This window comes from Heterodontus francisci, chromosome 17 (assembly GCF_036365525.1).
Source record: "Heterodontus francisci isolate sHetFra1 chromosome 17, sHetFra1.hap1, whole genome shotgun sequence".
NCBI classification, from domain to species: Eukaryota; Metazoa; Chordata; class Chondrichthyes; order Heterodontiformes; family Heterodontidae; genus Heterodontus; species Heterodontus francisci.
The window spans coordinates 23,567,181-23,586,578 of NC_090387.1; the positions used below are offsets into that span (position 1 = coordinate 23,567,181).

At 42.6% G+C, this 19,398-nt stretch overlaps 1 protein-coding gene across 1 annotated transcript in view; it reads right to left on the reverse strand.

The window, feature by feature from the left end:
* LOC137378766 (calcium-transporting ATPase type 2C member 2-like) overlaps positions 1 to 19,398 on the reverse strand; it is a 113,594-nt gene that overhangs the window by 56,711 nt on the left and 37,485 nt on the right. The window contains exons 5-8 of the mRNA XM_068049151.1: positions 15,676 to 15,711; positions 15,520 to 15,581; positions 13,150 to 13,258; positions 5,127 to 5,276 (exon numbers count right to left, since the gene is read on the reverse strand). Of these exons, the coding sequence (XP_067905252.1) occupies positions 5,127 to 5,276; positions 13,150 to 13,258; positions 15,520 to 15,581; positions 15,676 to 15,711 (357 nt within the window). The remainder of the gene's footprint in view (positions 1 to 5,126; positions 5,277 to 13,149; positions 13,259 to 15,519; positions 15,582 to 15,675; positions 15,712 to 19,398) is intronic.

The window sequence follows — 19,398 nt, forward strand, 5'->3', positions numbered from 1 at the left end:
CGGTGTGGATGAAGAGAAGGACTGCAAATGGATAAGCAGACTGTCCATGGCACCATGGTGAAAGATGCCATTCCAGTGGGGGGAGTGAAGAGAAATGTGGTAGTGATAGGAGACAGTATAGTCAGGGAGATAGATACTGTTCTCTGTAGCTGTGACTGGGAGCTCTGACGGCTGTGCTGCCTGCCCAGTGCCAGGTGTAAGGACATCTCACGGCTGGAGAGGAACCTGGCGTGGAAGGGGAAGGGGATCCAGTTGTTGTGGTCCATGTAAGAACCAATGACATAGGTAGAATAATAAATGATGTTCTGCTTAGAGAATTTGAGGAGTTAGGGTTCAAACTAAAATGCAGAACATCAAAGGTAATCGTCTCCAGATTGTTACCTGAGGCATGCGCAAATTGGCACAGGGTCAAGCAGATTCAATGCGTGGCTCAAGAGTTGTGCGCGAAGAAGGGGTTTTGATTCGAGGGGCACTGGCATCAGTACTCCGGGAAGAGGGAGCTATTCTGTTGGGATGGGCTTCACTTGAACTGGGCTGGAACTAATGTCCTGGCCAATCTCATAACTAGGGCTGTAGACAGGGCTTTAAACTAATCGTGGGCGGCAGGGGTGGGAGGGAGGGTTTGGGTAAAGGAAAATTTAGAAATCCAAAGAGAGAGGTCAGGGCATCGGAGCAGGATAGTAATGTGGGTAACTCCCAACAAAATGGGACAGGAAGAGACAGAGAGTTTAACAAAAATTGTACACTGGCAAATAAGGTCTTTGTAGGGAATAGAGGTAAAAAAATGAAATTGAAGTTCCTTTATCTGAATGCACGAAGCATCTGTCATAAGATAGATGAATTAGTGGCACGAATAGAGGTAAATGATGTAGATCTAATTGCCATTACCGTGACATGGTTACAATGAGATCAAGGTTGGGAAATGAATATTCCAGGGTACACAGTATTTTGGAGAGACAGACAGAATGGCGAAGGAGAAGGGGTAGCCCTGATAGTAAAGGATGACAAAAGGACATTAATAAGAAGGGATCTGGCCTCAGAAGATCATGAAGTAGAATCTGTTTGGGTGGAAATTAAGAATTACAGGAGTCAGAAAACATTGGTGGGAGTAGTTTACAGGCCCCCTAAAAGTAGTTATAATATTGGACAGAACATTAAACGGGAAATTACTGGAGCATGTAAAAAAGGTAATGTATTAAATGTAGACTGGGACAATCAAATTGGCAACAATGGTCTCGAAGATGAATTTGTAGAATGCTTTCATGACAGTTTCTTGCAGCATTACATTGTATAACCAACTAGGGATAAAGCTATCTTAGATCTCGTACTGTGTAATGAAGCAGGGTTAATAAGCAATGTTGTAGTAAAAGATCTACTGGGAAAGAGTGATCGTAATACCATTGAGTTTCATGTTAAGTTTGAAAGTGACATATTTCAATCACAAACAAGAAACGTAAACTTAAGCAAAGTCAATTATGCAGGTATGAGGGGAGAACTGGCTGAAGTTAATTGGGTAAATAGACTGGAAGGTATGGCGGTAAATGAACAGTGGGAAAAAATTAAAGAAACAATTCATAGGGTTCAACAAAAGTACATTCCGTTCAAAAACAAAAACTTGTCAAGAAAGACCCATCTGTGGCTCACTCAGGAAATTAAGGAGAGTATTAGACTAAAAGAAGAGGCTTACAATATTGCAAAAAATGGTAGCAAGTCTGAGGATTGGGAGTGTTTTAGAAATCAGCAAAGGACCACCAAAAAGTTGATAAAAAGGGGAAAAAATAGAATAAGGGTAAACTAACCAGCAATATAAAAACAAATTGTAAGAGCTTTTATAAATACATAAAAAGGGAGAGAGTAGCTAAAGGAGACATTGGTCCCTTAGAAGCAGAGACAGGAGAAATCATCATAGGGAATGAGGAAATGGCAGAGGCATTGAACAAATATTGTGTGTCTGTCTTCACAGTGGAAGACACAAGTTCCATGCCAGAAAAAGGCAGTAACCTAGGGGCTAAAAAGAGTAAGTAAATTAAGGATATTGATATCAGCAAAGAAAAAGTATTGGAGAAACTAAAATCTGACAAATCCCCGGGACCAGATGGCCTACATCCTAGGGTTCTAAAAGAGATAGCTGCAGAGATAGTGGATGCGCTGGCTATGATTTTACAGAATTCCATAGATTCAGGAATGGTCCCGTCAGATTGGAAGTTGGCAAATGTTACACCGCTTTTCAAGAAAGGAGGTAGAGAGAAAACAGGTAACTACAGGCCAGTTAGCCTAACATCAGTCATTGTGAAGATATTGGAAACTATTATTAAAGAAGTCTAAACATTGCATTTGGAAAAGCATAGTATGATTAGAACAAGTCAGCATGGTTTTACTAAAGGGAGATCCTGTTTGACAAATTTATTAGAGTTTTTTTGAGGATGTAACTAGTAGGTGGCGCAGTGGTTAGCACTGCAGCCTCACAGCTCCAGCAACTCAGGTTCAATTCCGGGTACTGCCTGTGTGGAGTTTGCAAGTTCTCCCTGTGTCTGCGTGGGTTTTCTCCGGGTGCTCCGGTTTCCTCCCACAAGCCAAAAAGACTTGCAGGTTGATAGGTAAATTGGCCATTATAAATTGTCACTAGTATAGGTAGGTGGTAGGGAAATATAGGGACAGGTGGGGATGTTTGGTGGGAATATGGGATTAGTGTAGGATTAGTCTCAATGGGTGGTTGACGGTCGGCACAGACTCGGTGGGCCGAAGGGCCTGTTTCAGTGCTGTATCTCTAATCTAATCTAATCATAAAGGGGAACCAGTAGATGTAGGATACCTGGATTTTCAAAAGGTATACAATAAGGTGCCACATAAAAGATTAATAGGTAAGATAAGGGCTCATGGTGTTGGGGGTAACATATTAGCATAGATAGAGGATTGGTTAACAGACAGGAAGCAGAGAGTGGGCATAAATGGGGCATTTTCAAGTTGGCAGGCAGTGGGCTGCCATGAGGATCAGTGCTGGGGCCTCAGCTATTTACACTTTATATTAATGACTTGGATGAAGAGACAGAGTAATGTATCTAAGTTTGCTGATGATACAAAGCTTGGTGGAAAGGTAAGCTGCGGGGAGCATGTACAGAGGCTGCAAAGAGGCTCATAGGATAAGTGAGTGGGGAACAAGATGACAAATGGAGTATAATGTAGGGAAGTGTGAAGTTGTTCACTTTGGTCGTAAAAATTAGAAAAGCAGAATTTTTTTCAAAGGTGTGAAACTGGTAAGTGTTGATGTTCAGAGAAACTTGGGTGTGCTTGGATAAGGAATGCACAAAGTTAAGATGCAGGTGCAACAGGCTATTAGGAAAGCAAATGGCATGTTTGCCTTTATTGAAAGGGGATTGGAGTACAGGAATAAAGACTTACCAAAATTGTACAGGGCTTTAAGGAGGCCATACCTGGAATACTGTGTGTAGTTTTGGTCTCCACATTTAAGAAAAGATATACTTGCACTGGAGGCAGTACAGCAACGATTTACTAAATTGATACCTGGGATGGGGGGGGGGGGGTGGTGGTGGTTGTCCCATGATGAGAGGCTGAGTAAATTGGGCCTATATTAGAGTCATAGAGTTATACAGCACAGAAACAGGCCCTTCGGCCCACCGTGTCCGCACCGGCCATCAAGCCTATCTATTCTAATCCCATTTTATTGAATGGCAGATCAAACACATGAGCATAGAGCTGTTCAAATCAAATAAAAGAGGTAAGAATACTCAACAAATATAATGATTCCTTTACTGCTCCTTTAGAGGTGACATCACTTGATTCCCCATTGTTTTGTAGTTTAAAGTGTAAATGGATAGCAAACAGATGCATTGCAGCAGCACTGAACTCTGGAATTCACTCTGTATCTAATTGCTGTTTTGGCTAAATGCGAGTACTTTTAAAAAAAATATAGCATTTTTATTTTGTGAAAAGAATCATTACAAGTGCAAAAGGGGAATATTTCAAGTTGCAAGCAATTTTTTTTTGAAACCCTGCAATTTCCTCCAGCCCCACAACCCTCCGAGATATTTGTGGTCCTCTAATTCTGACCTCATGTGCATCCTGGATTTTAATTGCTCCACCATTGGTGGCCTAGGCCCCATGCTCTTCTCTGGCATTTAGAAGAATGAGAGACAATCTAATTGAAACATACAAGATTCTGAAAGGGCTTGATAGGGTAGAAGCTGAGAGATTGTTCCCATTGGTCAGGAATCTAGAACACAGGGACACAGTCTCAGGATAAGGGGCCAATCATTCAGGACTGAGATGAGGAGAAGTATCCTCACTCAAAGGGTTGTGAATCTTTGGAATTCTCTCCCCCAGAGGGTTGTGGATGCTCCATCATTGAATATACTTAAGGCTGGGATAGATAGATTTTTGGTCTTGCAGGGAATCAAGAGATATGGGGAGCGGGCAGGAAAGTGGAATTGAAGCCCAAGATCAGCCATGAACGTATTGAATGGCGGAGCAGGCTCAATGAGCCATATGGTCCACTTCTGCTCCTTTTTCTTGTTTTCTTCTCTTATCCACCTACTGCACATTATGTGCACAGATTTATTTATGTGGCAGATATACGCAGGGAACAAATTTATTTCTTTATCCATCTGTGTGGTTGGCACACTATTCATGTACTTTAAAAAAACTCCCATGAACTTACCGAGAGATCCACATTAGTAATAGCAAAGTACTAAATTGTCACACAGTATAATATTCCTGTGTTTCAAAAGCTCAAATTCAAATTTATCATCAACAATGTGACAACAGATCCACTCATTCTTGGGGCAATTTCGTTTGCAGCTTAAATGGGTTGGGCAGGGCGTGTGTTCTGCCCACCTGAATAAATCAGCATGGGGTTTGTGCATTCTGAGGGACTAGTTCATAAGCACAAAAGAAGCTTGCGAGCAGCTGTCTACCCACTCACTCTTGGATCAAAAGTAAACACAGCAAATGAAGTTACAAGTTAAAAATGGAAGTGGAAAATAAATTAGAGGAACAGAAAACAAAATTAAAAATTTACCAATAGTACAATATCTCATGACCTTTTAATGCTCCTTGTGCATAAATTTGCAATTTAGTATTATAAAATAATAATTTAATAAAGCAGATACCTTTCCATTACCATGTCGTACCAGGGTTCCCATGAATGCAATGTTTTTAAGAGAAGTTAAATCCCCAGCTTCTGACAAGGTTGCAGCACTTTTGTTACAAGCTTCTGACTCCCCTGTGAAACTTGATTCATCAATCAATAGATCAACAGCCTAATTTAAAAACAATAAACTAGTCAATTTGAATTTACAGATGGAAACAAAGTGTGACATTTTCACAATTAGTTGGAGATTGCTATTTGTACAAAAATACTTGTGCACAAACAGAAACTGAAATCAATAGTTGAAGCACATATCTGTAACACTGCATTATGCACCTTATACTGTAGCTTCAAAAAGGTGGTAACTGTAAATTAAATTCCTACCAAGTGTCATGCTGGGCCCCCACCTGTCAAGAATGAGGCACATTAATTTTGTCATGAACATTCATTTTTAAACTGTTACTGGAGTGGTCTTGTTAAACAGATCAGCCGTGGCTGGAAAAGACATTTGCATATTAACAGACAGTGTTTGAAAGAACAAAGCAGCCATCCCCTGACACATTCAAGCCACAATGGACTTTTTATCACCAGACGTTGAAGGTGGGGGAACTCGCATTCCTGGTTGGACTGCTAAGATGGCCGAATACACAAACGGACATGGTCAAACCATCTAGTCACATAACAAACCTTCTGGGCAACCTGAGTTTTTTTGAATTTGTATAAACAATTTGGGCAGAAGTCTGTTTGCTCCTGGACTGAGAAGATCTCTCTCCTGTCTGCTCCCATCTCTTTCTAACAAGCCTCTGAATCCACTGAAGACATATGAACCCCAAGAGAGAAAAGTCTCCTACAGCGAACAAGGTTTAATAAGAATGGGCCCCAATGAAAAGCAAGATCTGCCGACAATCAAGGACTCTACAGTGAGCTCGAAGAACCATAACAACTCTTCAGATATTGCCTCAAACTTTTGCACTTTATTTTCCTTCTGCTCTTTTCTGTCTCTATTTGCATGTGTGTTGCATATGCATGTTAGCATGGGCATGTCGTGTATCCGTAGGCATCAACCAAATTAGAGTTTTAAGTTTATCTTTAATAAATTTCAACTTTTCTTCTTTAAACCTGAGAAAGCCTGTTTGTGCTGGTTTATTTGTCTTATAATTGGAAAGCGGTGAACAAGGATTCACCAAGGGGGAGCTAAAAAAAAGCAGTGCATTTAAAATCAATCCCTGTTACAGTAAGGCCAGGTGAAGGCTGAAAGGGAACCCTAGCCCTATTTCTCAGTTGGTTGTAACAGAAATTTGGGTGCTAGTGTCCGAAATTGACCCACAGACAAACGAGAGAAATTGGAAATGGGAAGCCAAATTGTTCCCAAGCAAAAAAAAAAGCAAGATTTCAATACAGGTTTTCTTGTGGTTGTATGTGCTTGAATACTAACATGTCTGCAAGTGAAGCTAGTAGCTCTCCAAGCCAGGGTGAAGTAACTTGGAATAAGTTAAAAGCACTGACTATGGAGGAGTTGAGGAAAATGGCTGAGCAGTGTGGGATCATGTTAGAAGCTATTATTAAAGACGTTATAGCAGGGCATTTAGAAAAATTCAAGGTAATCAGGCAGAGTCAACATAGTTTTGTGAAAGGGAAATCATGTTTAACCAATTTATTGGAGTTCTTTGAGGGAGTTACATGTGCTGTGGATTAAGGGGAACCGGTGGATGTATTGCACTTAGATTTCCAGAAGACATTTGATAAGGTGCCAACTCAAAGGTTATTGCAGAAAATAAAAGCTCATGGTGTAGGGGTAACATATTGGCATGGATAGAAGATTGGCTAGCAAACAGGAAAGAGAGAGTAGGCATAAATGGGTCATTTTCTGGTTGGCAAGATGTAATGAGTGGTGTGCCACAGGGATCTGAGCTTGGGCCTCAACTTTTTACAATTTATATAAATGATTTAGAGGAAGGGTCCAAAGGTATGGTTGCTAAATTTGCTGATGACACAAAGGTAGGTGGGAAAGTAACCTGTGAAGAGGACATAAGGAGGCTACAAAGGGATATAGATAGGTTAAGTGAGTGGGCAAAGACCTGACAAATGGAGTATAATGTGGGAAAGTGGAAAATTGTCCACTTTGGCAGGAAGAATAAAAAAGAAGCATATTATCTAAATGGTGAGAGATTACAGAGCTCTGAGATGCAGAAGGATCTGGGTGTCCTCGTGCATGAATCACAAAAGGTTAGCATGCAGGTGCTGCATGTAATTAGGAAAGCTAAAAGAATGGTATCCTTTATTGCGAGAGGAATTGAATACAAAAGTAGGGAGGTTTTGCTTCAGCTATACAGGGCATTGGTGAGATCACATCTGGAGTACTGTGTGCAGTACTGGTCTCCTTATTTAAGGTGAGAGGAGCATAAGCAGTCCGGATAGAGAAAGGAAAGCAGGAAACACAGGGGGCCTTCCTCTAGCCAAAAAGGAAGGTGCTGTGAGCAAGAGTCAGACCTGAAAACCCTTGTGCTTCTATTGTAATAAAGCAGGGCATTTAAGAGCTGACTGCTGGAAACTAAAGGGAAAACCTGTAAGGTTAATCAGGGCACCTCCACTCAGTGAAGAAAGGAATCTGATCGAAAGCACAGCAGAACAAGCTGTGGCTTTAACTGCAGTAAGAGTGAGACCCAGGAAGTCTACTGCTGCAAGTTCAGGAAAACTTAATAGGGTTCCTGAGGGTTATCAGGGTTTTGTGTCTGAAGGGAGGTTAACCCCATACCCCTTGAGTGGGGCAAGCGAGCCCACAGTGATTCTCAGGGACACAGGGACCACGAGATCCCTTTTACTGGGAAAAGGCCTGACCTTTCCCACAGAGTGTGCAGGAACACCAAAATGCTGGGGAATGGTATTGGAGGGCAGTGTATGCCTGTACCTGTACACCGGGTGCACCTGGAGTGTGACCTAGTTTTGGGACCAGTGACCGTAGGGATTGTCCCTAGTTTGCCTATGGACAGGGTTGACTTGCTCCTAGGTAATGATCTGGTGGGTTGAAGGTGGTAGCCCCCCCCAGTAGTGAAAGAAAGACTGCAGGAGGTCAGAGAGACATGGCAGTGGCGGGAGACGGACCCCTGCAGTTTCCCTGAATCTGTAGTAGATCAGGCCATAATCAAACCAGCTCCCCAGGAGGAGACTGCATTGACACTGCAGGCAGATGACCATGAGGTCTGCCTGTCCGAGACGTTCATTGGAAAGTTAGGAAACCCAGGGAATGAATTAAATGGATTTTCCCTTGCTGAGGCTTAGCGAGCCCACCCAGTATTGCGAGAGTTAGCACAGGCTGCCCAGTCTGAAAGTGAAGCAGAGGGAGTCCCTGATTGCTACTATTTAAAGAATGAGGTACTGATGAGGAAATGGAGTTCTCCTCACAGACCTGAAAGCAAGGAGTGGACAGTAATTCACCGGTTAGTGGTGCCACAGAGGTACCAGAGAGAAATATTAAGAAGGGCCCACGAGACTACAGTGGCTGTACATGCCAGTATACGAAAGATCAAAGACCGCATAAGACAGCAGTTTGACTGGCCAAAACTCCACAAAGATGTGGTGGAGTACTGCAGGAGTTGCTATCTGTGCCAGGTTGAGGGCAAACACCAACCTACAGTGCAACCTGTACCCTTAAGTCCTGTACAGGCATTAGGAGAACCCTCTAGCAGAGGGCTGGTGAACTGTAAGGAACCCCCCGCCAAAGGTTAGACAGGGAAGGGGAAAAAGTGACCAAGAGGGCAGGTTAAAGGAAGTCTGGGAGGAATCCTGGATGAAAACCCCTACTGTTCAGTCAGCCAACCCCAAAAAATGTGAAAAGTTAGACCCCACATCCTCCTACATAAATGCAGACACTAGAAGCACCCCACCAGAGTATCTAACAGCATTTACAGGAACCTGCAGAAATGAAGACCTCTAGGGGGCAGAGAACCAGTGAGGGTGATGCCTCACCTATTCGAACTAGAGACTGCACAAATACTTGCAGGCAGAAGTGTCCTCTGGGGAAAAGGGGAGATCAGCAAAGAATCCTCCCCCAGTCAGAAAAAAAAAGTAAACCACGCAACCGCTGAACTCATAAGCCTTTGCATGACTCAGCAAAGCACTGAAAGAGTGTTCAGGATAGACCCGCCCACTACAGACTTTTAAAAAAAATTACCTCAGCAGGAACAAAGACCCTAGGTAGCCATGGAAATGTGCAAATGGAAGAGAAATGTGCAAATGGAAGAGAAATTTGCCCCCAAAAAACACATGTTTATTGGGATGCCAAATGAGTGCAATTAAAGCAGCACTGGCACCAAGAAAAGACAGGCTGTAATACGTTTTAGGATTTATGAATGAATGGGAATGAATGAGAGAAATGCATGTTTTTTTCTGTATCTTACATTTTTTCTCTCAACCCTTTTAATGAAATGTGCCTTTTCTCAAATCTCATTTCATTCCACTGGGTGTGGAGGCGTCATCCTAGGTCCCAACCTGCCAAGAATGAAGCTCATTAATTTTGTCATGAACATTGATTTTTAAACTGTTACTGGAGTGGACTTGTTAAACAGATCAGCCGTGGCTGGAAAAGACATTTGCATATTAATAGACAGTGTTTGGAAGGCCAAAGCAGCCATCCCCTGACACATTCAACCCACAATGGACTTTTGATCACTAGACGTTGAAGGTCAGGGAGCTCGCATTCCAGGCTGATTGCTAAGATGGCCGAATACACAAATGGACATGGTCAAACCATCTAGTCACATGACTAACCCGCTGGGCAACCTGAATTTTTTGAATTTGTACAAACAGTTTTGGGAAGAACGCTGTTTGCTCCTGGACTTAGAAGATCTCTCTTCTGTCTGCCCCCATCTCTTTCTCAAGCCTCTGAATCCACTGAGGACACATGAAGACCAAGAGAGAAAAGTCTCCTACAGCGAACAAGGTTTAAGAACAATACTGGGCCCCAACGAAAAGCAAGATCTACCTACAATTAAGGACTCTACAGTGAGCTCGAAGAACTGTAACAACAACTCTTCAGATAATGCTTCAAACTTTTTCACTTTATTTTTCTTCTGCTCTTTTCTGTCTCTATTTGCATGTGTGTATTGCATATGCATGCTAGCGTGGGGCACATTGTGTATCCATAGGTGTTAACCAAATTAGAGTTTAAGTTTATTAAATTTCAACTTTTCTTCTTTAAACCTGGGAAAGCCTGCTTGTGCTGGTTTCTTTGTCTTATAATTGGAAAGCAGTGAACAAGGATTCACCAAGGGGGAGCTAAAAAAACACGGTGTGTTTACAATTAAACCCTGTTACAATCAGACCAGGTGAAGGCTGAAAGGAACCCCTATTCCTCTTTCTCACCTGGTCATAACACAAGTTTCTAAATAAAACCATAAAACATTTCATTAATTATGCATTTACGCTGCAATTACCATTTCGGTGTGTCCATCCGTGTATGCATTTTGGCTGCCACTCAGGACTCAAGCGCATTACTTCAATCTCACTTTTTTTTTTGTACTTCTCTGAACCTTTCTTAAGCTCTTCTCTCCCATCTCCTCCCCTTCCTTTCACTTAGCCATGTCCCCTTTCATTTCACCTCTCTCTGGTTCTTTGCTCATCCCTTTCTCCCCAGTTCCCCCCACCGCCCCCAAAATCTTTCAAATCCCTACTCCAATACATCACCATCAGCTTAACTTATGAATTTGTTTTGTTGGGAATTAGAGGTGCTTAAAATCATGAAGGGGTTAGATAGAGTAAAGAAAGAGAAATTACTTCCAAATGCTGAAGGGCCCAAAATCAGAGGACACAGATTTAAGTAGTTTGGCAAAAGAACCAGAGGTGACATAAGGAAAAAAAACCTCTTTATGCAATGAGTGATTTGGAATTCACTGCATAATAGGGTGGCAGAAACAGATTCATAGCCATCAAATGTTAATTGGAGAAACAAATTGCAGGGATAAGGGGAAAGAGCAGGGGAGTAGGACTAACTGGATTGCTCTTCAAAAGGGCCAGTGCAGACACAATGGGCCAAATGACCTCCTTCAGTGCTGTACTATTTTATGACTATGTAAGGGGCAACATGAACTCAGTGTACTATTGGAGCCATCATAACATGCATTAAGTATATAATTAGTAAACTTCAAGTAAGGGGGAAGAGGATGAGGAAAATGAGAATAGGTATTTTTTTAATTTTTGAAGAAATCCTTTTCAACTTCCCTGGCTTTGGAAAGGATTTTTTAAGTAAATGTAAATATATCAGTACATATTCGGATTTTAGAATACACTAAAGTCAAACCCTTTAAAATGGCCTCTGTACCATTAAATAACAAGCTGCTCATACTGCAATTTTACAAATGTAAGGAAAATTGAGATTCAAAGTCATGCAACCCATTTACCAGCATAATGAGCACTAAAAACACAACTGATTCAACATGTTTCTATCCACAACAGAAAAGAATAAGGAAAATCCACCATATAATACTCGGCAGTAAACTCATTTGAAATTTAGACAACAAACACAAAGCACTTTATCTATGCTGCACCAGGGAAATTGATCACCTTAAAACCTCAAATGGATTACTGTCTTATGATTGACAGGAACACATCCGTCATCCACTTTAGTCTTTCACACGAACATTTACATGGAGAATGCACTCACACCTGAGAAGATTTGGCTACATGGCACTCAACTGATACCAGGTTTCAGCTGTCAACATGCAAGATGTCAGGAACTTAGCAAACTCAGTGTGGGCTGCAGAATAGATTTTAAATTTAAAAAAGGTGGGCAAACCCCTCATTTCAAACTTCTTTGAAGCTCTTGAGATTTTTTTTTAGTGGTGGGGGGGAGGGGTAAAGAAAAGACATGGACTTTGTGAAAATGACCATAAAACTATCTGTTCTGATTTCGGTCTATTACCTTGTACAACAAACAAGCAAACATAGTTCCATGGGCCCATTAAGCTGTACTTGTAGCTGGGAGAGGAACAATCGTTTCCTTTATACTCTTAAAGAAAAGCTAATTTGTAAACAGCAGACTCAAAATTAGAACTAAGCAAACTAAAGAGCTGATGTTTGTAGTGATACACTCAGTGTACTCGCAGCCTTAAGCAGGCATAATTAAATAATGTTTGTTCTGAATACACACTGGAAAATAAAATTTAAACTGTACGCACAATAGTATTCGTAAGATCTGAACCTAGAACCACATGGATTGAAAGCTTCAGAAACAGGCTGAATGGCGATAAAAATGGTGGCCCACCCATATGGGCCGCACGCCAAAAGCTGCCGCGATTCCAAGCGCGGCGGCTCATTTAAATAGCTTGGGCGGGCCGCCACCCCGCCCCCCAAACAGGTGGAGGTGCAAGCTGTCTGTCCCCGGCAATGGCGTCAGCTGCCTATGCACAGGCACTGATGTTATTTTTTAAAGGGCTGTCAGCTCTCCTGGAAAATTTAAATATTTAAAGAAAGATTAAATGAACTAAAATAAATACATCTCCTTTGCCCCTCTCCCATCCCCCAATAACAATTAAATTAATTATTTGCCCTTCCCCCCCCGCCCCAAAACATTTACCTTTACCATCTGACCTTCCCCCACCCACCACCTCCGCCACTACAGATTCCGACGTCAAGGTCTCCTTAAAATACAGTCCAACATCTGACCATTCGACTGGCCATGTATATAACCCATCTTCAAGATCTACTTCATCATATGTCAGCACTTTTGCTAGTAACAATCCTGTATCTATTCCTAATACACTGATCCAAAAAAAAACTAGGTAAATACTAGGAACAGCAGTGTACTCTTCTCAGTCCCATATTACGAGGTCAACAGCCATCATTACAGCATCTGCACCAAAATTTTCCCATAGTTCTCTATAAATTTGCAGAAGGACAGTGTCTTATTTACCATTATTTTCACTCGATAGTACTGTTCAGAAAATGTATTTATTAATCATCAATCCAAATTATAGATCAGTTAATAAACTGTTGATATCTTGCTGATTTGCAAATCTGCAAGAATAGCAAGAACATAAAATAAAACAAACCTCAAAAAGTCTGATATCTGCAGGGACTCGATCACCAACTGAAATGCATAGAGTGTCACCAAGCACAAGTTCCCTTGCTAGCAGGTGCTCCAGTTTACCTTCACGAATACTACAAATGAGAAGATAGACATACTAATATTCGGGCGCATCTTTTGCAATATAAATGATTCAGCATCATAAAACCATTTTGTCACTTTCATGTTTCTTTGTTCCTGCTCGTTGAGAGATTATGGCCAAGAATTTCCTTGCATCTGCTCCTGAAATGTGGTCATAATTACATCGGAATGTGCAAAAGAATCACCGGGTTGAATTTTAGTAGCTCGGTGCTGTTCTAGGTGTCGCGAAGCCGCCATGATGTTTCATGTGGCAGCTCATCAGCATGGAGGGGCCGACATGCCCGCCCCTGATGTCATAGAGGGGGCGAGAAGCAGAGTTAATGTTTCGGGTCAGTGACCCTTCTTCGGAACTGACAAATATTCCTCCGCCATTTTCGCCACCTCCAGCGTGATGCCACTACCAGTCGCATCTTCCCCTCCCTTCCCCTGTCAGCATTCCGAAGGGATCGTTCCCTCCGCGACACCCTGGTCCACTCCTCCATTACCCCCACCACCTCGTCCCCATCCCAGGGCACCTTCCCTTGCAATCGCAGGAGGTGTAATACCTGCCCATTTACCTCCTCTCTCCTCACTATCCCAGGCCCCAAACACTCCTTTCAGGTGAAGCAGCGATTTACTTGTACTTCTTTCAATGTAGTATACTGTATTCGCTGCTCACAGTGTGGTCTCCTCTACATTGGGGAGACCAAGCGCAGACTGGGTGACCGCTTTGCGGAACATCTCCGCTCAGTCCGCAAGCAGGACCCTGAGCTTCCGGTTGCTTGCCATTTCAACACTCCCCCCTGCTCTCATGCTCACATCTCTGTCCTGGGATTGCTGCAGTGTTCCAGTGAACATCAACGCAAGCTCGAGGAACAGCATCTCATCTACCGATTAGGCACACTACAGCCTGCCGGACTGAACATTGAGTTCAATAATTTCAGAGCATGACAGCCCCCACTTTACTTTCATTTTTAGTCATTTTTAGTTATTTTTTCTTCCTTTTTTTTTACATTCCTTTTTACATTTTTGACAATCTTTTTTTGCATTTATTTCATTTCATCTTAGTTTGTTCAGTTTGCTTACCCACTGTTTTTTTCAGGTTGTTTTTCTTCAGGTTTGCACTTGCTGCTGTTCAATATTCAGTATATTCACACCTAATCTGTACTAATGCTTTGTCTTTCAACACACCATTAACATATTGTTTGCCTTTGCTCTGTGACCTTTTGGTCAGCTATGTGGCCTGGTCCAATCTGCACCTTCTCCTTTGTTATCTCTTGCCCAACCCCCACCTCACTTGTTTATAATCTGTGACTTTTCTAATATTTGTCAGTTCCGAAGAAGGGTCACTGACCCGAAACGTTAACTCTGCTTCTCTTTCCACAGATGCTGCCAGACCTGCTGAGTGATTCCAGCATTTCTTGTTTTTGTTTCAGATTTCCAGCATCCGCAGTATTTTGCTTTTATTATCGTAGAGGGGGCGTGTGCTTTAACCCCGACAATGGCGTCCGGCGCCACCGCGCAGGGGCTGGCGCCATTTTTAAAGGGCTCAAGCCCTTTAGTTGAATTTAAATTTTTAAAGAGAAACCCATTTCTAAGTAAGATTAAAAAAATTAAGTAAAAGCTGGAAGCCCCTCTCCCACCCACCCCCAATGACTACACACTTCAGTTTTGCACCTATCCCACCACAAAAACTTTTCTTCCCAACCCAAGCTTTCCTCCCCGAACTTCATTACCTTTGCCCCTCAACCCCTTCCCACCATCCCCTCAGCCAATAGAAACTGTTTCCCCTGCTCCCCCCAACCCTGAAAATTTCACTCCTCCCCCCTCCCCACCAGTGTCATGCCTCGGATCTCTGAACGGAAATCTGATGGGGTGGGAATTCCGGCCACCATTCGGAATATTGGCGTGGGACAGCCATCAGGACAAGGTAGGTGTTTTTGCATGCTTTGACATTTATTTAAATATTGAAATTAAAGCTCTGCCACCAAGCAGCAAGGCGGGGCCACCTGGAGGCCTCACCAACCCCGTAAAATGCAGCGTAGCCTTCCCAGCGTTGAGCCTGTGGCGGACCTCTCCTGGAAGTATTCTCCGGGCCCCCCTGCCACGATCCCCAATGCTGGGTGCTGGTAAATTTCAGCCCACCATTTACACTTTAACAGAGTTATGACAGTGGAGTGTCAGCAGCTCCTAGAAGATCCCCGATCTATGCATGATCTGACAGGTGAGGATTGCTGCCACACTTTTTATGAAAATATTCGGAGGTAGCACCCACCAGTTACATTCTGGAGGAATTAGTTTGCCTAATTCTTGCAGAGACTTCTCAGAACGGTACTCCTGAAAAAAAAAAATTGTTACGAGGCAACACAGCAAGATTTTAAGTCATTAATTTCACAAAGATTTCTACTGAATTAATGGGAATATATCTTACCTGCACAAAGGCAACTGTGACAACAATTACAATCGCCTACAAAAGGAATGACATTAGCTTACTGAGTTGTATATAAAATACTTCCTGTTTCATGAAAGAAATGTATTTTAATATTTGGATTTCTCTTGTTTAACCATTTGTGTCAGAAATTGTTGCATTATTTCATCACTTCATGACCAAGTTTCAAAAAGATACCCTTAAGTTTCCTAACAAAAACATTCTTCTCCTTCAAATAACCCCGATGAAGAGGATTCTCTGCTTCTGGGCATTCAGACAGAAAGACCCTGCGTTGCTAATTACTGAGCACCTTTTTGACATTGATCTTGGTTGGGTTCCGAAATGCAAAAGTGGATGTGAAAAGCTGGCATTGTGTACGGGATAAATAAAAGCAAAATACTGCAGATGCTGGAAATCTGAAATTAAAAAAGAGTTCTGGAAATACTCAGCAGGTCTGGCAGCATCTGTAGAGACAGCAACAAAGTTAACGTTTCGGGTCAGTGACCTTTCATCAGAACTGAATTGTGTATGGGATGCTATTTACGGAAACTGTCAGATTTTCACATGCACTGAAATCAGCTCAAAGGAATGTTGAACCAATGTGAGCATTAGGATCAGCAGGAACATGAAGCCATACTAAAGAGACAGCATCCACCCCCCCCCCCCCCCCCACCCCCCACACCGCCTCCCATTACAGATTTTGATTCCTGTTGTGTATTTCCGGCATTTCTGTGACACCAATCATTCCTGTAAGTACATCCGCTGTTGCTACATTGCAAAGTTGGCTTATACAGACCAATATCTATTTATAACTAAGTGTAACCCAGGGGATGCAACAATGCACTGCCTTGACACATGAATTGGATACTGTGTCTTTTGTGTACACCCTTCACAAGTGTGACACTTTTTTTTATTCATTCATGAGATGTGGGCATTGCTGGGTAGGTCAGCATTGATTGCCCATCTCTACCTCTTAATAGACAGACTATTTACACTCAAATGAGATGAGGTCAGAATGGCACAATGAACTGTTTTATTTCTCAGGCTGTAAGTGAACATACGACAACATTTATGATCAGACTCACTTATATCATTCAATCAGTATAACATGTCTTAACAAGAAATCGAAAATTAATTAGCATACTATGCTTTCCCACATCAGATGGCCCTTGTATAGAATCATAGAATGATACAGCATAGAAGGAGATACAGCATTGAGTCGTTTACGGTAAAGGAGGAGGCCATTCGGCCCATCGAGTCCATGCCAGCTCTCCGTGGAGCAATCCAGTTAGTCCCACTCCCCTGCCCGATTTCCCCCTAACCTGCAAGTTTATTTCCTTCAAGTGCCCATCCAATTTCTTTTGAAATCATAATGTGTTTCTGCTTCCCCCCACCCCCACCACCCCCCTCTTGGGCAGCGTGCTCGATGTCATTACCACTCACTACATAAAAAAGTGCTTCCTCACATTCCCCCTGCCCAAAACCTTCAATCTGTGTCCCTAGTCCTTGCACCATTAGTTAATGGGAACAGTTTTTACTTGTCTAACTTATCTAATCCTGTCATAATCTTGTACACCTCTATCAAATCTCCTCTCAATCTTCTTTGCTCCAAGTAGAACAACCCCAGATTATCTAACCTAGCCTACATAACATAAGAAGTAGGATCAGGCCTAGGTAGTTCAGCCCCACAGGTCTGCTCCGTTACTCAATAAGATCATAGCTGATCTGACTGTGACTTTAACGCCACTTTCCTGCCTGGCCCCATAACCCTTACCTCCCTTGTAGATCAAAATCTATCTCGGTCAGCCTTGAATATAATCAATGACCCAGCATCCACTGCTCTTTTGGGGAAGAGAATTCCAAAGATTAATGACTCTCCGAGAAGAAATTCCTCCTCATCTCCGTCTTAAAAGGGAGACCCCTTATTTTGAAACTTTGCCCCCTAGTTCTAGATTCACCCACGAGGGACACATCCTCTCAGCATCTACCCTTTCAAGCCCCCTCAGAATCTTATACTTTTCAATAAGATCACCTCTCATTCTTCTAAACTCCAATGAGTATAGGCCCAACCTGCTCAACCTTTCCTCATCAGACAACCCCTTCATACCAGAAATCAGCCTAGTGAACCTTCTCTGAACTGTTTCCAATGCAAGTATATCCCTCCTTAAGTAAGGAGACCAAAACTGTAAACAGTACTCTAGGTGCGGTCTCACAAGTGCCCTCTGCAACTGTAGCAAGACTTCTCTACTTTTATGATCCATCCCACTTGCAATAAATGCCAACATTCCATTTACCTTCCTAATTACTTGCTGAACCTGCATACTGACTTTTTGTGATTCAGGTACAGACACCCAGATCCCTCTGTACTGCAGCATTCTGCAGTCTCTCTCCATGTAAGTAAGATTCTGCATTTCTATTCTTCCCACCAAAGTGGGAACCTTATATTTTCCCATATTATACTCCATCTACCAAATTTTTGCCCATTCACTTAACCTAACTATATCTCTTTGTAAATTGTGTCCTCCTTACAAACTTGCTTTCTTACCTATCTTTATATCGTCAGCAAATTTGGCTACAATACACTCGGTACCTTCATCCAAATCATTAATGTAGATCACAAATACTTAATGCCTCAGCACTGATCCCTGTGGCACTCCACTAGTTACAGTTTGCCAACCTGAAAATGCCCCATTTATCCCAATTCTCTGTTTCCTGTATGTTAGCCAATCCTCTATCCATGCTAATATATTACCCCCCAAACCATGAGCTCTTCGCTTGTGTAGTAACCTTTTATGTGGCACCTCACTGAATGCCTTTTGGAAATCCAAATATACTACATCTATTGCGGTATCTATCATCTATCAAGTGGCACTTGCTTAGCAATATAATGCTCAGTGATACTCAGTTTGGGTTCCACCAGGGCCACACAGCTCCTGACCTCATTATAGCCTTGGTTCAAACATGGACAAAAGAGCTGAACTCGAGGTGAGGTGAGAGTTACTGCCCTTTACATCAAGGCAGCATTTGACTGATTATAGCATCAAGGAGCCTGAGCAAAACAGAAGTCAATGGGAATCAGGGGGAAAACCTCCGCTGGCTGGAGACATACCTAGCGCAAAGGGAGATGGTTGTGGTTGTTGGAGGTCAATCATCTGAGCTCCAGGACATCACTGCAGGTGTTCCTCAGGGTAGTGTCCAAGGCCCAACCATCTTCAGCTGCTTCATCAATGACCTTCCTTCAATAATAAAGTCAGAAGTGGGGATGTTCGCTGATGATTGAACAATGTTCAGCACCATTTGCGACTCCTCAGATACTGCAGCAGTCCATGTAGAAATGCAGCAAGACCTGGACAATATCCAGGCTTGAGCTGTTAAGTGGCAAGTAACATTCGTGCCACACAAGTGCTAGGCAATGACCATCTCCAACAAGAGAGAATCTAACCACCTCCCCTTGACATTCAACAGCATTACCATCGCTGAATCCCCCACTATCAACATCCTAGGGGTTACCATTGACCAGAAACTGAACTAGAGTAGCCATATAAATACTGTGGCTACAAGAGCAGGTCAAAGGCTAGGAATCCTGAAGCGAGCAACTCACCTCCTGACTCCCCAAAGCCTGTCTACCATCTACAAGGCACAAGTCAGGAGTGTGATGGAATACTCTCCATTTGCCTGGATGGGTGCAGCTCCAACAACACTCAAGAAGCTTGACAGCATCCAGGA